General features: G+C 50.3%; 1 protein-coding gene across 1 annotated transcript in view; it reads left to right on the top strand.

Annotated features, from left to right (window-relative positions):
• LGR6 (leucine rich repeat containing G protein-coupled receptor 6) overlaps positions 1-20,111 on the top strand; it is a gene marked incomplete at both ends in the record, with an annotated part of 148,467 nt that overhangs the window by 112,470 nt on the left and 15,886 nt on the right. Inside the window, 6 exons of the mRNA XM_082329939.1 lie at positions 10,539-10,607; positions 12,113-12,184; positions 13,418-13,489; positions 14,639-14,707; positions 15,682-15,753; positions 18,440-18,505. Of these exons, the coding sequence (XP_082186065.1) occupies positions 10,539-10,607; positions 12,113-12,184; positions 13,418-13,489; positions 14,639-14,707; positions 15,682-15,753; positions 18,440-18,505 (420 nt within the window). The remainder of the gene's footprint in view (positions 1-10,538; positions 10,608-12,112; positions 12,185-13,417; positions 13,490-14,638; positions 14,708-15,681; positions 15,754-18,439; positions 18,506-20,111) is intronic.

Genomic DNA, 20,111 nt, shown 5'->3' with positions numbered 1-20,111 from the left:
GGTGAAACGAAGGAGAAAAGAAAAGTCAAGGGGAAGCACCATCTTTTGCAAGAAGTAGGAGCAAAGCATGCCAAAAGCTGAGACTCCAGCTGCACTGCTCCTCACGTTGCTTTGCTGTACCTGCTTTGCCTTGTAAAAACTGCCCTGTAGTGTATTGCTCTGTAAGCCATTTAACGTGTGCTCTAAAACGTTGGGCAGCATAACGGGCTTCCTGCCTTTTGGATGGAAGGATCTTAACTTTTACATTTCCTGATTATGTTGGACTTCATTTCTCAGTCTTTAACAATGCAGGGAGAGGGGAGAGGGATTAGATTATACCTGTTCTGTAGCGTAAGCCTGGTAAGTAGATGTTTAAGGAAAAGCTGATGTAAAGAGAAGTCAGCTGCAGCCAGGAGCATCGCTGCAATGACAGAGGTTGATTCTTGGAAACGTTCAGACCTTGCACTCGAGGCTGGGGACACAGCACTAGGGGAGGCAGGGCTGTGTTTGCAGAGGAGCAGCAAGGAAAAAATGCCGTCCAAAGGCTGGCATGGTGCTAATACAGGAGCCAAGTTCCCCACTGCTGTATGAGGACCGTATTTCTCATGGGGGGATCCCTGTGACAGGAATTTCCACAGTGACACTGGTCTTGTGCCCAGGTTTCCTCCTTACCACCTTCGCCTGGAAAGCTGACCAGTGTCCTAAGGTCCTTGAGCTTTGCAGCCAGTCTGAATGCAGTCTAAAGGCTGATGAATAATTGCCTCATGCCTTGTAGTGCTTGACTTTGACCTCATTAGGTAGGTTGTGATAACACTGAACTTAGCCCTCTGCTTCCCTGGAATATTAATGTTTCATGGATCAGACCTGGAGGGGAAGGTGAATGCGTGAAGTCCCTCCAGACAGCCAAGCCCTAACTCACTGCTCTCTGCAGGGTGAAGGGATGGAAGGGGTAGGTGACGTGAAGCTACGCAGCCAAATATATACATAGACGTGTGTGTGTGTATAGCACTTCACAGACAGCCATGGGGAGGGCATCTAATCATGGAAGCTGAATTTCAGAGCTGGACCCCAAGTTCTAGCTCCAAACACCAGCACGCATAAGCCATCATTTAGCATTTCCCAGCTTGACTGTTGCCAGCGTCCCCATGGCAAAGCAGGGCAGACCCCAGACAGCAAGCAGAGAGTGCAGCTGAAGGGGTGGAGAGGTTCCTGCATGGATCTTCCCATGTCTTCCACCAAAACAGTAGTACCTCACTGAAAACACCCCTGGGCTGGGAGCTCCACTTTGAAGAAAAAGAGAAAGTGTTTTTTTCTCCCATCAGAAGTGTTTTGCCCAAGCAGGGAGAGGAGGTGTTGTGGCCCTGAGCGCCGGCTGCCACACATACATGGTGAGGAAACCCGTCGGGGCAAGTCCTTGGGGCCTCTGATACAGGGCAGGTGGGCGACAGCAGTGGCTCCGGCAGGTCTACGCTCTCATGTGGCTCTCAGGCGCGGATGGGCTGGCAGTGCCAAGCAGCACCCTGGCGTGGGTACGTGCAGGGTCCCCCATCACAAAAGCCGCCACCTGCTCAGGGCTTGATTTTGAGCTGCTGAGGCAAAGAGAGAAATGCAAAAGTAAGAGCTGTGGCCCTCCCAGTGATCCTGTCCGTGGACATGGCCGCGTCCCCTACACACGTGGAGCATGGGCTGAACCAAAAACAGGGTCCAGGGCTCCTCCCTGCCCTGGCACATGCAACCAGGCAAGACCCTGACGCTGGCAGAGAGCGAAAACGTGTCTCGGCAGAGTCCTGTCTCCCCACCCCGCAGCAGGGCCAAGGTGGCTCCCGGGGCAGAGGCAGGGATGGGAAACAAACAGCTGCTCCCCAGGACCAGCCCAAAATGCTGAAGGCCTCCAGACTATGGCCAAAATAGCAATGATCTGCCCCAAAACTGCTGCTCCTCTGATTGTTCGGACATCTCTGGCCCATCTCCAACACGGGCGTGATGGGGAAGCGGTTCAGAGAGGCCCTGCAGCCCTTGCCCATCCCCTCCGCCTGAGATGACCCCGCTGCTTCCTATCTCTGTGAGTTCTCCCTCCCCATCCACATCCCTGCCAGCTCCTCCGCTTGTCAGACAAAGGAGATAAATCACTTGGAAAGAGCAAATCTCCATTCATTTAAAAACCTTTTAATTTATTTTTAAAAAATAGCGCTAATAAATTAAAAACGTCTCCCAGAAGAGCTGAATCCAAAACCCTCTGGCTCCAGGCGTTTTATCTGCCTAACCTTGCCTCACAGGAAATGCCCTTACCACAGGCTTTCACAGCGCGCTGCCCTATTATCCGGGTAATTAGTTGAGTCTGTAAATGCAGAGCAGAGCTGGAACCTACTGACTCCTCCAGAGAGTTGGATTTTCTATGGGAGGGAAAAAAAAGAAAATTAATATAAAGTGCACCTCAGGCAATGAAGTCAGGAAGAAGGAAATGGGAAATATCTCCACCACAGCTCATACAAGGGTTGTTTAACCCTTTTAGGGCCAGGCAGCCTTTGCTGTTCTCCTGGAAATCTGTCTGCCAAGTGCTACCTTGCTCCTCAAGCGGCATTTGTCTCCATCAGCATGTTGAATTTGAAACTTTTTGTGCAGTCTCTTGATGCACAAGATTCACAGTCTGTGCCATTGCCAAAGTAGCTGATGGGTTTGACTCCTCCAAGGATGTCCTGTTTGCTGCGCTGAGCTGCTCTGTTCCTTCTTCAGCATCCTGGTGCTCCAGCCCTGCTGTGTGTCAGTGTGGGTCCCCAGGCAGCTCATCAGAGGCAGCTTGGCTCCATGGTCCCACCCTGCCCTGCCAGAGGAGGGAGGGGACTTCAGCAGAGGCTTGGGTACCCAGATTCAGGGGATGGAGAAAGGAAGGGGGCAGGTGGATTTTTGGAAAGAGGGACCACAGCTCAGGCCCTGGCTGCATGGGTCCCTGTGTCAGGTCCAAGAACAGAGTTATAAAATTCATTCCCTGCTCTGATTGTCGTGTAGATGGAAGCTGACTTTTCCAACAGAGAAAGCCACCTGTAAAACTGAATTGTCAAATGCACGAAGGACTGTCTGGGAGCATGGGGACCAGACACTTCCTTCATGTGGTCTCCTTGGGCCAACTGGTCCCATTTTTTTGCATCTTCTCTCCCAAGAGCAGAAGCCTGGACTGCCAGAAATGCGTCCTCACTGCTGCAGCTCAGGCTCTGAACCAGTTGGGTACCTTCCAACAGGGCTCTGAGCTTTGGCTGGACGTGACCCCAAGCAGACATTATATTTTGCAAGATTATAAAGAAAAAAGACAGAAAGTGAAGGCAGTTCAGGTGAAAAGGTAGTTCTGGAGCAACTGAATTTTTCCATGGTTATGGCCCCGCTGTAAGGCTTACCTCCTTTGCAGGACTCCTCTGCCTATTCTCCCTTTGCCCACCAAATCCTCACACCACCCCTCTTGCGCCCTGCCAGCTCTCCAGCTTGGCTCCCCCCTCCCTGCAGCCGCTTGCTCTCGCAGTGACGGACAGCACTGAGTGTCCCCAAACCTCCAGCCCCTGGGCCTCCGGTCATGGTTGCTGTGACCTGTCAGGGGTCCCCAAGTCCTCTGCCTCCTTGGGCTTCATTTTGCTCAAAGCCTTCCCCTCAGACACAGACCCGTTCACAGAGCAGCTGAGTAAGAGCAGCTGCCCATGCTGGAGGAGGGAAGCCTCTGCCTCCAGAAATGTGTGAGAGTGAATTGATTGCCTGTGAGAAGGAGGAACAGACACTGCAGGCAGCAGGAATGGCAGTAGAGGCAAGCTGCGGGCATGTTTTCACCATGGATGTGCTGATGCACAGAAGCTCTGCCCCCAGCCCACGCTCCCTCCTTCCAGCAGCAGGACGCTGCAGGGGGCCGGGGGCCGATCACCAGCAACTTGTGCACCTTGGGGGGTAGGTAGAAGTCCCCAGCTTCCTTCCCGCAGTTCGGAAATGCTCTGCTGTAGACCAGGCTTCCTCGAGCTTGCCTGGCAAAGTGCAGCAGCCTTCTCCGTGCCTCCCCTGCCTGAGTCATCAGCTCCATGGTTATTGTCTGTGCATCCCAGCGACCAAGGTCCCCGCTGCTCCGCTTTGCGGTCAGCTCCTTTTGTGTCTTGTAAATGATATGTGCATGGCAGCTCCCAGGACCCCCCACGAGATCCCGTTCTCAAAGGCTTATTTCAACCTTGTTAAATAAATCAAATGGAATTGAAAACATATTTAATCTGGTACCTTTGTCAGTTAGAGAACAGACAGAAATACTGGTTGGAACAGACACATTCTGGGCACTGCTGCATTTTTAAATGGAGAACAGAGCTGTGCGAGGAAGGATTGGTAGCTGCAGGCGTACAAGGCATGACCTACAGACAGGTCCCCCCTGCCCCGGCAATAGAACTTTCAGTGCCACATAAACCCTGTAAAACCGTGCAGCACTGTGTAAGTGAGCGGCTGGGATGTTTCCAGGCCAGACTGTCAGAATTAATCCTTTTACAGGGTTGCTGCTTGCTCCTGGCAGAAATCAGGTACCATTAGTACCTGACAACCTTCCCATGCTGTGGGAGCCCATCTCTGCTCCTTTGGGACACCCATGAACTTTGTCACGCTCCACCACAGCCTGGCTTCTCCTTATAATTTGCCAAAAATGGGCCTTTCTAGGATATGATTAGTTTCCCAAATTAAAACACTGACCCTAGCAGATGAATCCCATGATAGGTCATTTCTCTCTCCTGCACACACTTGAGCATCCCCCTCTTGCGTGTCTCCGTTTATAGGGGATGGGTGCATGGCTCCAGGCTGGCTGGAGTCAGACATGTGCTCTGGGTCCTTTCGCATCCCCCTTCCCTCCTTTCACGTAGTACAGGCACTTGCTGCATCTCATCACCCAGGCCGTGCCGGGGAAGGGCACACCTTCACCACACGTGTTAGTTGCTACCAGGAGAGCAGGGTTTATGCTGATGCTACACAACAGAAATATGGCACCTAATGGTGCAGTTACTTCTCATACTCTGGACTAATCAGGCAGCTCTTCCCAGCTCAAGCTCAACCCTAAGCCATGACCTTGATTTAAGGCATCTGGGTAAAGCAGTCTGGCCGGTGCCAGGCAAGAGGTCAAACTAAATGGTCACGACAGCCCCCTTGGGCTTTCAGACTACCAATTAAATCATTTCCAGTGCTTGATTTGGCCACAGTAACCAGCACGGCTAGCAGCCGCGGTAATTACATTTACTGGCAGCTTGATTAGATGCCAGCACAGGACAGGTGGAAATGCAAGTCCTTATCGGAGGCTGCACAAAGTCTCCCTCCAGGGCACCTCAGTAACATCTCAAACTACACCGAGACTGAAATAGTCAGCAAATGTCCCATCTCCAGCTTCTAATCTTACTGCATCTTCAGGTTTATTAGCTGCAAATTTGTGGTGTTTTGTGGCTTATGGAAGAATTTATAGTACTATATAATTTTTTTTTGGCTTCCTGTGTGGAACCACTAATAGTCCCTAACAGGCAGAAAATTGACCTAAGACTCTTTCCCCTCCTTCTCTCCTTTTGGCCCGACTCAAGATATTAATAGTTCCAGGCTGCATGTTGTCAGCTTCAAATCACCCTGGCAGTTAAAGCCCAAAATAACTGCGCCTTTGATGTCAATTTACTTTTATTTCTAAATAAACAACAGCGTTGGTTAAGATCTTCCAAATATGAAGCTATAGGCTCACTCTAGAAATAACAACAATGGAAAGCCAGCCAGTTCATTGTGTCTTGGGCAGACCGGGTGACCTTTAAGAGGTTTTCATTTTAACTAGAAGAACAGACAAGGCTCCTTTCGACATCCCACTATGATGCCTGGAGCTGGTAACTTGGAGCCCAACTAAGGAAAGTGATTTTTTATAGTCATTTCTCTTGCACATAATTTCTGAACCTCTTGGCTGGGTGATTCTGCTTCCAAAAGCCCTTGATAATGGGCAAAACTCTCTTCCTTATGCCATGCCTATTATTTCTTTTTTTGTTATGAGGCTTTCCTACTGTTTTGGCATAGCCAGGGCCATGGTGTGTTGGCATCCTTCCACCAGGTAATACTGGCATTGGGCCCACTTTCCCAGGTGTGCCAAAAAGGGCAGCGCCCCACAGCCACAAGACCCCGTAGGCAGTGTGCAAAGCCTTGGGGCCCAGAGCCAGGGCAGCTGAGACCCCAGCAGTGCCAGGTCCAGCTCCCTTGGGCCAAGAGGCCTCCCTGGCCAGCCCCACCGCCACCCCAGCCCATGTGCCACAGCAGTGCAGTGTCACCTGGCGGCAAGTTTGGCTTTTTACAGCTTTTCCCACACTGTCCCAAAGCTGGAAGCAGTAGGAAAGTGTCAGAGCGTGGCATTAGGACTGGCAAAGCATTGCCAGCTAAGATAAGGCAGGGAGAGAAAGGGGACACTTGGAGGTGTTTTCTAGGGCACATCTGTTTTCTGTACCCACCCAGCCCCTGGAAAGGGTTTGTAAATGATGTACAGTTCACTGACACGCTCAGTGGAGGAAATTTTGTTGCCACTGAAGTCAAAATGCAAAATCGTCCCCGACCCACTGAGCCCAGACTCCTTCCCATCTGCCTTGACCCTGCACCAGGAAAGAAGCTCTGGAGACCCACCGCACACAGGCTGGGCCAAATTCATCACAGGAGAGCAGGCAGAGAGGAGCGATGTCCGGGATGGATGTAGCCCTGCTGGTATCAGACATCTGTGGAAAGACCCAAGGACTGAATTTCACTAAATGAGTAGAAACTTCCCCACTGCCACGAACATCCACAGCCTCCCCCACGGTGAAGGCGGGAGGGTGTTGCTGGGTCATTGCTTGAACCAGAGCCCGATTCAAGTTCTGGGAAGGAAGGAGAAGGGAGAGGGAAGCCACCCTTGTGTCCTGGTTTGGGTCTGTGCTTTGGGGAGAGCTGCCCCACTGCAGGGAAGAGATGACACCTGGGGACCATCTCAGGTACTGGCTTCTTCCAGCCTCCTCCAACCAGACAAACCCCCCAAAATCAGCAGGGCTTGGCACAGGGCAATGCTGGAGGCAAGTCAGGATGGTGCAAGCAGCACACGGATCAAGAACAGTTGGCTGCAAGCATCAGTCAGGAGAGCTGCTAAGGAGCACAATTGGGTTTGTTTTCCGGGCGGGAGGCTCACCTCACCGAAAACCAGGAAGCACCGGCGGGAGCGAGCATGGGCACATTGTCTCTCCTGAACAGACTGGGGTTGCTGGCAGCCAGGCTGGAGCACCATGACTACACCTGGCTGCACTTCCACTTTCCAACAAGCCCAGCGTATGCCAGCACTGAGAGATGGCTTTTCTACCCAGAGGGAGCTGATGAACACAATGCTCTTTGTATCTGTCAAGTGCAGGGGGGAGGGAGGCACGGAGATGCTGCCAGGGCTGGGAAAGGTGTGTGTTCGCTCAGGAAGAGCTGGTCCTGTACATACTTGCACACACACGGAGGTACAAACAAAATGTTCATCTGCTGATGAAAGACCAGCCTGCCTGGAAGAGACACGGGCTGGAAAGGAAATGCATTTTTAGAGAACAACAGGAGCAAATATTACAGCATGCTGAATTACTCCTTGTAAATAATATTGGTTACAGATCAGGTTCCCTTTTTCTGTTCATGAATCACAGGTGAGCCAAGCCTCCTCTCTGTTGGGCAATATTTTCCATATGTCAGCTGCTCACAGACACGTCAGGTATCGCTGGGGAGAAACTCAACCCCACGCCATCGCACAGAGCTTCCCCCAGCGTCAGTGGCACGACGGCGGTGGGCTGCCTGTCACCTGGGGACGGGGCTCACTGGGCTCCAGGGTCGGTCCCTCGGCGTCACGCAGGCTAATCCCAGCCCCGCGGTTTGTGGTACAAGGGAGGGAAGCAGCGCAGACACCCAGCCTTGAGTGACCTCTGCAGCTCCCTGCGCTGCTGTGAAACCTTGCTGTAACCTTGGGAAGTCACTGCAGGGTGAGGCTTTTAAAGGTATTAAGCACCTTATACACAGATAGAGATTTGGGACTGACAGTCAACTTGGGCTGCTAATGCCCTCTGATTTCATTCAGTGCAGTGATCTGAAGGTTAATGGGATTTGACAGATGCTTTCAAAATATCCAGTGGTGTCCTGTCTGCACTTCTAATTGCTCATTCTCTTTGGAAATCCACTCCTGTGCCTCCCTGAGCTTTGGTGAAAGGATGTGCATTGTAAAAGTCTTTCCCTGCCTTCCCCCGTGTAACAGAGCCTGTATAACGTGAGGCACTCAGCCGTGACAGTGATGGACGCCTGACAGGTACCATCGACAGAAACTGGCTAAGAGCATCCGAGCAGCTGATAATGAGCTACGTGCGCCTTGCAAAGAGTGAGGCGTATGAGCAGTCGTGTGTTGGGCTATTTATTCTTAAATAGATCATTTTGGGCTCAAGCAGAGAAGACTGGGAAAAATCACTGATCTCCTTGGACCCAGATGAGAACTGAGTGTGTCAGAGCAAGCTCTTCAGGAGATGCAGGGCTCTCATATCTAATAGGTGTGAACTGGCGTGAGGAGGGGACACATCGCTCCTGTTTCATTCCTGGGCTCTGGGGACGTGCACAGCAGCTTCATGTGTGCTGGGACTCTGCCACTGCATCGCAGGTCGGACACGGCGGGGAGGCAGAGCTTGTGGTCTTGTCACCAGCCCTGTGCTGCTCTCCTGCTGATTGCCAGCACTGGCAATTATTAGACTATGTGAACCCTTTCCAGACCTTGAGAGGTAGGTCCTACAGAGGCAGGGTTCGTTTGCTCAAATCCATACACGTAGTGCACGCAGCCAGGCTCCCTCTGTAGCTGGAGGAGATTAAATAGCCGTGGGTGTGGGGAGACAAACCCTGCCACAGCAGGACCTGCCGCATCCCCTGGGCTGCAAAGGGAACCCAGCAACAAGGTCAGATATGGACTTTATCAGAGCTACACAAGACAAAATCCACCCAAGACAACCTCATTCCATGTTTTTCTTCTGGTTTTGTCCCCTATCTTGTAATTCACTGATAAGTATTCACTACGACATAAGTCATATAAGCCTGGAGTCCTGGAAGGCGTAAGGGAAGACCAATTCGGAGAGACTCTCTGGGTTGATATACTGCATAAATACCTACAGGGCAAAGCCGAGACAGTGCTATAGAGTAATTCCCAGGCAGGGACACTGGTAAAGGAGAAGACTATGTAAGAGAGAGGGGGGCCAAGAGAGATCATAACGTAATTACCATGCCTGGGCCCAGAGGATGAGAATTACAAGGTAATTGGGCAGCAACTCATTGCTGTGTAAATGCACGGTTATTTCTGTTCCGTAAACCACAATCCAGGTTACATGGTAATTACTTTGAGGTCCATTAAGTGTAATTATACAGTAATCTCCAGGAGCCAGTAATTACCCTCATGTTCCAAAGTATCTACCACTTAAAACTCAGTGAGTTTCATGCAGGTAGGAAGCAGTCGCATGGTTTTCAGACTTCAGTGTCTTGGTCTGTGGGATGACCAGGATGGGGTCAAATGTTACCATTTCAGTTGGAACTGCCTTTCAAAGGAGAGCGTTGGGCATGCTAGAGGAGGAGTGCTACACATCTAAAGCCCAGCCAGTCTCTGTGGGCCCCCTCCCGTCAACAGCAGGATCGGTACCTTCAGAGGGCTGTTCCTCCTGGGCTGCCAGCTGTGCCCCATAGCTCAAATAAATTCTTTTCTGGAGGTGCCAGCCCATCCTTGGAGAACAAATACAGCCCACGAGGTTTCATTCAGGCTCAGATGTTTCTTCTGGTTGCCAAGTCAGGGCAGGTAAACTCTACAGTTGTCATTATGACCAACATATTACTTAATTTATTACACTGCAAATTAAACTTAACACTCGGCAGTGTCAATACCTCTTGCAAATCACTTCCACCTTTGGCTCACGGTTTCCAATGTGGGGATCACCCCAACCAGCAGAAGAATACCTAGGCCTTCCCATAGCCCGCTCTTCCCACTGGTCCCAGTCACAGCATGTCCCACCGGCAAGGAGATCTGTTGTCCCCAGGACAAGCACCAAGGGAACAGTCCCCTGATCCCCTCTGCACCACAGGGCGAGGGGGCCCAGAGAAAGCCCTTTCATGGGGGCCACACAACTGAAGCTGCTCTTGTGTTTCTCATCCTTCATAACATCCCATTTTGACCTGGAAAGGCAGAGAAAATGGCCAAAGCCCCTGGGGCTGAGTCCCTGGGAGAGGGGGACGGGGCGCTCTGGGGATGCGAAGCAGCAGCACAGTCCAATGCCGGGAACTGAGGGGCTTGGGGGGAAGGAGTCCAGATGGCAGCAGCCATGGCTTGGACTGGCTCTGGCCTGACAGTGCTCCTAGCAGGGAATATTCCTGCTGCAGGAATGCATGAGATTCTGTTTCCAGGCAGTGGCTGGATCAGCGCAGTAGGAAAAACCTGTCTCCCATGCTTAACAACCAAGTTTCCATGCCTTCAAAGCACAGATACACTCGGTTGACTTCCTACAGCCATGTTAATGAATGTTTTTCCCTTCTCTGTCTTTCAGGGATCTAAACTACAATGAGCTGCTGGAATTCCCTGGGGCTATCAGGACGCTGGGCCGACTGCAGGAGCTGTGAGATTCTCTATTTATTCCTTTTCAAAAGCATTCCCCAACAGAGAGCGACCAATAAAGTGTTGCATGTGCTCTGACTTGGGGAGACCACTCAGTCCAAGCCTTTCTTTCATCTTTCCCAGACCTCTCTACCACGTACATAAAAGCATTTTATCCCCTCGATTTCCATCAGCGCTAATCACCTCACCATCAGCCTCTGCACCATGGCTGGTGGAGGGGAGTGGGAGATCCCCCATCAGGCTCGGAGCAGGTTCTTCCTGCAGCTCTTCATTCTCATGTGGCATCTGATGAACTCAAAGTCCATCTGATCTCCAGCTACTTCTAATGTCCATTCCCCAGCTTGGGACCACAACCATGGAGTTATCTGTGTTATTGTGAGGCCATGGCTTCTGCAGGCCCTGTGCCACCTCCTCTGATGCACAGAAACTGTTTGATCTCCCTTAGGACAAATTTATAATAGGGAATTACAAAAGTTTATGACTATTTTAGTGGTTAGCTCTCTCTCCTCTAACCGGTCAGCCTGGGAGACACTAAAAATGGGAAACCATCCCACTTAACACCCAGGAAGGCAGAAGTGGCCCAAGATGGCATCAAGTTGAGTTGATGTGGATCCATAGTTCCTGTGGACCCTAAGATTGTGTCACACTGGTGACAGGCTGGGGTGGGACAAAAGCAACTGCTTTGGTGCTTCTGGGAGGCTTGGAGTAAAAATCTGACATTACTCTTTTACTGGAAGAATTTCTTGTCAAGGAGGTTTCTCAGATCAGACCAGATAGCACCATTACTCCGACATTCAAAATGAGAACAAGATCCTTAATTCACTTTGAGATGGCTTTTGAAATGCCCATCACTAAATTAGAGGCAAATTTCACACAGCCATCACTCACACAGACTCCTCTACTATTAAACGACCTGGGCATCACTCAGAGCCTGGTCTTGCTCCTGGACACAGGATCCCGTGGCTGCCTTTGAAGTACAGAAGATCAGACTGTGGCCACAGAGCTCTCTTCTGCTGCAAAAGTTTGCTGATAGCAATTTTCTCAAGCTTAACCAAAAATATCACAGCTAGATCTACAAATACTTTGAAGCCACATGGGCCAATAATTCATGGTAGGCTGCACTCTGGTTAACAGCTGTGGAGCTATAATGGAGAACATCCATATTAACTGTAATTCCTGGAGGGTATAAAATAAGTGCGTTTTGTTTGCTCCTCTTTCCTGACCTGTAAAGTGTTAAACCTTAAGTCCTTATATTCTTGGTGGGTTTAGTGGAGTGCCGTATGGAGCACCAAGCTATACACAGAGTAAATGCAGCAGAATGAGGGCTTTGTCTTGCCAAAGGGCAGACCTCGTTCACTTCCTGGGATGATGCTACAGCTGGAACAGAGCCTACACCTCCTATTTTATGTGTTTTGAAGGCTCTCTGCCTTTAAAAGTGTTGAGGAAAGAAGGTGTCTCCAAGCCTTTCTCATCCATTAATACCAAGATATTTGTTTCTCCCAACAGCGGTTTTCATAACAACAACATCAAAGCTATTCCAGAGAATGCATTTGTTGGGAATCCCCTCCTCCAAACAATGTAAGAAAATTAAACAATATTTCCTAAATCCTTGTATCCCCCAGAAAGGGGCATTGCCTGATGTCTTTGGTTGGGATTTCTGACAGTTGTCAGCATGACCGCACTTTGACATTTGCTGTATATGGGTCAACGCAGGCTGAAATTAGCTCCTTCTCAGCTACGCCTCAGGTTTTTTGCCATGGGTTCTCCTTTCCCCGCAGCTGAACTTTGCTGCAGTACAGGCTGATAACAACGAAGGAACAATATATGGGTGGTCTGCATGGAAATCTTGCTGTGCATAACAGGATTATCTAAGCCCTGGTTGACATCTGCCTGTGTTTATTCTTTGTGTTTAGAAAAGCTGCTAGGCAGCTACAGCAGTAGCTATACATGTCGGGGAGCTGGGACACCAGATCATTGGGTGTCTACCCCAGACCCACGGACACGAAGTTCTGCAGATAAATACACCCAGTTGTCAGCTCATTTCCCCTCTGACACAGGTAGAGATTTTTGGACAGTTCTTCCCTGAACCACACTGATATTGGAAATCATGGCAAGTGACAAAAGCTCTGCTTGGCCAGTCTGGGACTTAAGTTATAGAAATACCAACATCTGGAAAGCCATGGTGACACTGTTTGAAAACAGTCACTGCTTCAGTCAAAAGAAACCAGCCTCCTTCCCATCTTCCTTGGGCACCATCCTTGGAGTGATGTGGGGGTGGGACACATCCAGAATACTCATGTCTCCATTGGATCTGCCCATCTAAAGTCTTTCACAGTCAGTGAGGGGAAAGTGCTTCTTGTAGGAGGTGATTCAACTCCTCCTAAAGCTAGTTGGATCCTAGAAGAGTTCACTTCTCTCCACTGGCTGTGACAACTGGGAAAGATGCTGGTGCTGTGGATATGTAAGATCAGAGGAGGTATCATCTAGTGCAAGGTGTTTCCCAGCAGGGTTACAGCACTATAGCAGGGTTGAAGAAGGGCTTGGCATCTTTCTAGCCTGCCTGGTTCAGCAGCATGCTAAAGGGCCCTTTCAGAGCCACAGAAGACATCAGTCGTACCAATGTTCAGCCAAAACAGGGTAGTGGGGGAGCCTGGGGTTATCTGGAAAACAAGGGTTCCTCACAGGATAGCCAGCACCTCCTACGTAGCTTACTATGTAAGTAACTTATAGTTGCTCCAAGGCTCTTGACCTGTAATAGCATCTTCTGTTCATGCACAGCAGAATCTGACCAGTTACTCGTTTCCTTTGCAGCCATTTTTATGACAATCCCATCCAGTTTGTTGGACAGTCTGCTTTCCAGTACTTGCCAAAGCTCCACACTCTGTAAGTTCGCGAAGAACATCCTCAGAGAGGTAACACATCCAAGCTCTAAGCCCTGTGAGCTGGACACCTTAGTGGCCTTCTCCCTTCCTCTTTTCTAGAGCCCTTGTGCCAATAGAAGACTGTGGGGCCACTCTTCTGGCCAGCCCCAAAGGCAGTGAGCCAAAGAGTAGATGCTGCAGATGTTTTCTGCTGAGGAAGAATAATTTTGAGAAGGGCATTTTTGAGGGAGCAATTCATTCCTCCTGCCCACCTAGCTGACAGGCACTGCAGTCTTCTAGGGTCTCCACAGCTGCATCAGCAACAGCAAAGACCTCACTCACAAGTGCCACCACATTTGCTGCATGCTGCTCAAGCAAGCCCTGCACTGTTGTGTAGTTGCCCAAACACAAGGCCACTGAAGGCATCTGCCTTCCTCTACAAGATGGAGAAGCAGAGGAACACGTGTCCCATAACACCAACACCATGGCACAAATAATCTTACTGGGCAGCCAGTGGTGACAGTGCTTCCTTCACATGTATGGCCCTAAGCCAGCTCCAGGGTCACCACCATGTGGTGGGCACCACCTGGACTAGAATGGCTGCTCCACGTTGGCTGGCCTGGACTGGCTGGCTTTTCAGCTAACCTGTTGTGGCACAGCACTAAATATTGAGGCAGAGGCAACCTCAAAATCTCTATTTATAAGCCTCACCCAGCCTCTTGCTGCAGGAACACACGCTCAGACAAATAAAATAAATCCTTCAAATACCCATGCATTCTTCAGCTCCAAATGCATAGACTCTGGGAGGCTTGAGTGGGATGCCCTGCTTACATTCTCCATGGTAATTGTTTGGGGTTTTTTTATTTAATTTGGGCAGAGATCGTGCCAAGAATGTTAGTGGTTGGGGGAGGGTCTGAGCTTGTCAAGCCTCCTTGCACAGAAATGCCCAACTCTGGCTCACTGTATCTGCGCTGCGTGAGACGTCTGCTCCACCACGCAGCTGGCAGTGGCACGCTGATGAGCGAGGCACCTTTGGATCTGGGTCTCTGATCACCACATTTGGGCATGAGGAAGCAGATTTGCCACCATGGCAGATGGGTCTGGGACCTTGGGCAGCTGCACTTGCTTCCAGGTCCTCTGTCCACCTCATTTCACCCTCATTTCTCTGCAGGTCACTCAATGGTGCAACGGACATCAGAGAATTCCCAGACCTTAAAGGCACCACCAGCCTAGAAGTTTTGTGAGTGGCAACTCTCTCCCTTTTACCTTGCTATTTGTGCTCTTCCTCCTTCAAGGCGGTCCAGGCTGTTTCAGCGAGGACAGCTTTCACAGTGCTGTGCAGTTGGTTGCCTTCAGCTCTGCCTCTCCCTGGTCACTCACCTCTCTGCTTCGTTTCACCCTTGTGGCTCCTGAAAGCAGCTTTCCTCTCTGTGAGTTGCTCTCTCGGTACTGTTCAGTGTGCTCCATCTTTTTTTAATTTTTTTTTTTTCTTCCTTCCCTTCTGCATCTGTGAAGGAACGAGCCTTTGGGTGCAGTGCTTCAGTGTGATCTGCTGAGACCCAGTGTCTGTGCCTGTCCTGGGACCAGCACTGGCAGTGCAGTGCAGCGCAGCGCAGGAAACATCTGCCACCCAGGCTGGGGGCTCCTGGGACTGGTCTGGTCCCATCCTCACACCACCAGACCCGGGAGAGCAGGAGCTTGGAGGACATGCTCTCTCTCTGGCCACCCACGGTTCTCCTCTCTAGGGCACTGGTCCACATGCTGTACCCAAACTGGGAGCACAGCTGAGCACCCCAGCCCCAGAGCGTGACTGGCCATGCCTTGCCTCAGGGACACAGGGACACGCCATCCGTCCCCATACGTGGATTTCTGAGGCTGTCATGGCTCCAGGGGGATCACCAGCCTGGACAGTGGAGAACTGGGATGGCAGAGCATGCCACAGAGGGCACTGCCACCTGCCCTCGACGTGGCCAAGGACAGCAGTGAATTCAGTACTCAGCAGCATCCCAGAATTTCTTATAGGCACATTCACCTTTACCAGGTCCAGCAGCAGTGCCTGTTTCCAAGTCAGTTTTTGTTTCTCCCCAGGTATTTCATTATGCCATTGATATTGTCTCTCCTGCCACCATCTGGGACTGGTAGCTGGGCTTGTGGGCCACGGAGTCTGTGTGCTGGCTCTCAGTACCATTTCTTCTCTCTCCTCTACTCCTCTAGGACTTTGACCCGGGCAGGCATCCATTTACTCCCCAGAGGGATGTGCCAGCAGCTGCCCAGCCTCCGAGTCCTGTAAGTAACATGTTTCTCTGTCCTGCCTGGTCTTTAGAAAAGTGTCATCAGAAACCGGGCTTTCTTCTTGTCTAGCTCAGGGAGGGGACCATCTATGTAAGACCATCCTGTGGTTTTTGTTCCCATTACCTTTTCCATGCAGTAAACACGACCTTCTTGGGCACTACCTTGAGCTCTGCATGTTCTTCAACTTGCTTGCTTCATCCCAGCGTGATGCTCTGGACTCAAGGCTGCAAGCGATAAGGCACATGCACATTTGCCTCCTCCTTGCTCTGCACCAGTGGGAAGTGTCTGCCCCATGCAAGGAGGGTAGAGAGGGTGCAAAGGGCAGTGGGCAAGAATGGCAGCAGCATTTCAGAGCTCCTAGCTATACACGGCACAAAAGCCAGGGGTAAATCATATGCACACAACACTCTGGCCCAATGCTGGCTTACTGCAGTTGGAGCTCCAGCAAGTGCCATCATCTGGAGGAAGGATCCTGTTCACATCCCGGGAGGGGACAGGCCTGACCTGATGGAGACCTGCGAGGCCACATGGCCACAGCCCCTCGCATGGTGCAGCAGTGGCAGATCAGGGTTTTGCTAAGTGTCTCTAAGTTGCTTTGGCTCTACCTGCTTGGCAAGGCGCTGAACGATGCCGAGTGGAGGGGATGTGCTTTCTTCTTTAACTTACTACATGATGAAATCAGCCTCTCAGAAAGACTCCTGCATCTTCTCAGGAGTCACACCCTTTGTTCCTGAGATCCCCAACTTTGTCTGCAGTCAAAGACCTCCTCAGGAAATGAGTCATGAGCCAGATTTATACAAGTTTGCAGCCTTAGGGCAAGCAGGAGGCTTGCCTCTCATCAGTCTTTATACAAGCAAGCTGAAAATGAAAACAAGTTTGTTCCAGGAAAGCAACAGGAGTGAATTCTTGATCACAGAAATTGGAAACAAGAGAAAAACATGAAAATAAAAGAACACAATTTGTAACTTAGCAGATCACAGCATTTTGGCTCCAGCTGTCTCTGTAGGGAAGATCTCTCATCTTTAGACATCTGGACCAATTCAATGGACATCTTGCCACCAAAGTGTAGCCTTTGGAATGGCCCAAGCTGTAGGGTCCCAAGCACTCTGTTTATGTTTGCAAGTTATCAGACTGTAAACCTTTGCAGCAGAGCCTGTTCTTCACGCCTGTCCCCTCCTTGTGGGAGAGTTTTATTGGGACACCCCACCTTGTTCCTTGTTCCTCATTCCTCGTTCCTCGTTCCTTGTTCCTCTTTCCCAGTTAATTTTGATGACATTAATTGCATTGCTTTCTGAGTTTGGAGAGAGGGTATGTGGGCCAATGTTTGTGCCTGTTTACATCTCTCTTGCCTTTGAAATGTGTTGGCCTTCTGTCCCTGCAGAGCTAGTGGCTGTTCTCGCTGCTTTCCCCCACTTTGCCAGCCCCTTGGCAGTTCGTCAGGTTGACGTTACGACTGTGACACATCTGAACACAGATGATACAGTTAATGCCGCATTTCTGGCCTCCTACTGCTCACACCACACTGCAGATTTTCTGCAGAGATCTTGCACGGGGGCTGGAAGAGCCACCACAGGGGTGTGAGGCTCACGGCCGTGCTGCAACGCTGATTTGTGCACGGGTACTGAGCCCAGCACACCCGGGCAGGGCAGCCTTGCCGAGCTTGAGCTTGGTGTCAACCTGACATCGTCCTGCTGCCTTTGTCCAGAGCTTCTGCTCAGGGCACAGATTTGTCTTTCCTCTCAAGCAGAAATAGATGAAACTTCCCTGAGCAGAGCTAAATTCCCTTGATGCCACCAGTACCTTCATCCTGGTGTGTCCACAACACAGCACCAGTGACTGAGGCTGCTCTGCTGTAGATACTGGGCTGCATCTGCTTACCCTCATTCTGGAGGAACCAGAAATAACTCCTGGGGCTGCATTCTCCCTCCATCACTGTCTAGCTAAGCCACTGCCCTGTCAAGCCCAGTGGATTGACATAGGGACCAGGGAAAAGTGACTGATGCTATAGCTCTTTCTCTGTACTGGGTGACAATATCTCGAGCCAAGCACAAAACTTTTGCTTGCTTTTCCCTCCCTCCTCCCCTCCCACCATGGAAAACTGGTGTAGAGGGGGTTGGCAAAAAAATAAATAATTGAAATGTTTTAGCAGCAACTTATTGGCAGAAAGATGGAAACTGAGTTTGGAAAGTCAGCAGAGAGGCCACATACAAAACTTTACCCTGAGGCAAATTTCCTGGGAACAACCACAAATCCAGCCCCTGCTGGTGGGGGAAAGAGCTGATTTTAAGCATTACTCCTTACCCAGCCCATTTCACTTTTAAAAAAATCCACCTTAAGCTGTGCCAGGATAGGTTTTCCTCCGACTACCAAGTCACCCTACCCTGGACGCTGACATGACACCAGGCCATGAAGCAGTGGGAACAGGATTTTGCTGGGACTTGCTTTCAAGTGATAGCACTTGAAAGAATGGGGACCAGAGGTTTTCACAGTCTGTAATGTCCTGGACCAAATCCCTGCCAGTGCCGCAACCCCTTCCCTAACCCTGGGGAGAAGCCAGGAAAGGCTGAATGGGGAGCAGGCAATTCATCCCCCTCTCCAGCAATACTTGCTTTCCAAGGGAGGGCTTGGGGGCACTCACTTTTGCTGTCCTAACGTTACTGTACTGGTCCTTCCCCTGCAGAGAACTGTCACACAACCACATCGAAGATCTGCCCAGTTTCCACCGGTGTCAGCGGCTGGAGGAGCTGTGAGTAAAGAAATGCCCTCGCTTGCACCATGGTCTGGGGGAAAAGGGCTGTTTCAGGGAGAGAGGCAGTTCCCACACATGAAACTCAACCTTCACCAAGCGCTGGGAAAGCTGAGCACTACAACTCACTATTTGGACTGCAAATGGACCACAGCTCCACTCTTTGCCCTCGTGCAAATACAGAATAAAAACACATCCCCCGTACATAGGAGCTTAATTCACTCAGGTCTTTCAGAGGTCCCAGCCACAGCAAACAGAAGTGGGATGCGACAGCACTGAATTTTACTTCACTAACTCAAGTCCCACTATGAACTAATCAAGAATGGGGTTTATCTATACCATAAATGTCTTCTGCTTCAAGGAGGGGTCCCATCCCATGGGCACAAAGCGGCTCTTATCCATGCTGCTCAGGGCTAGCCCCTCCGTAGAGAAGATTCATGCTTTCCTCATGTGTAGCACTTGAATTGGGCCTCCTCTGGGCCCTGGGAGGCACCTCTGTTGCTCTGAAACAGAGTTATTCATGTTCAGTTCAAAGTGTCTGGAGACCTGGCCCTACAATTCAAATCTAACAGAAGTTCTTGGCCTCTTCGAGAAAAAAAAATAATAATAGACTCCATGTCTTTTTATAGAATTCTGCAGCCTGGAAGAACAGATGTGTGGGAGCAGCATCCCCACAAAAATACATTGGAGGGGCTGTCCCTGCTCTCTGCAGCACCCCAGCCTGGATGGCCAGAACAGCTTATCCAGTCTTAGCAAATCCGGACATTAGGACACTGCGTGAAATCACATGAAAACAAGAGTTACATGGCCTTTCCTGCTTCTTCGGGAGCTCTGAGGACAGAGTTAGAGCTGGGTGTATTTTTATCTAAAGTGCCCCCAGGAAAATGTTTAAAAAAATAGAAAAGACATCAAAAAAAGGACAAACTTTCAGAATTCCAAACCCGTAGTTTCACGCATCGTGGCTAAATTTCTTCTTACAATATTTTATAATATGCCAAATTCAGACTTAACATTAATATAAAAGCACAGTAAATCCCTCTTTCAGACTACTTAAGTCAGACTGACTGCATCTTAAATTAACAGTTTCTTACAAAAATTAGTATTTGGTCCCTTAAGCCCAAAGTTATCATCCTGTCAGCCCCACCCCCACCAGGCATCAGCATTCCTGCTGGGAAATAGGTTGGAAACAAGTCTGGTGGTGCATGGTGGTACAGCCTGGCATGCAAACAACTTAGGTCTGCCAGTCGCTCTGCTGTAACTGCCAATGTGCAGGTTTTTACCTGCAACACACAGGTGGTCCCTCGCAGCTAAACATCCTTGAATTATTTCTCACCAGCTTGCTCCAATACCCCTTCTTCCCAAGCTCCACCTCTCCCACTCAGTGAGACCCCCAAATTTGTGCACAGAGCTTCCCACGGCCCTCACTTGAAATCTTAGCTAGAAGTAGGAGCAACGCCTTCTTGGCTGCATGGGGCATTGAGAAACCAGCAGTAGGGCAGATATGAAAGCCTCAAGCCCCTGTCTCTGAAACATGAATGTGTGGCCAAATACCAGCTGAGACATTACAGCCATCATGTGCAGATCCTTGTGTGAGACGAGTCAAGAT

Source organism: Platalea leucorodia, assembly GCF_965183815.1.
Source record: "Platalea leucorodia genome assembly, chromosome: 19".
Lineage (NCBI taxonomy): Eukaryota > Metazoa > Chordata > Aves > Pelecaniformes > Threskiornithidae > Platalea > Platalea leucorodia.
This window is presented reverse-complemented; position numbering and strand designations above follow the sequence as displayed.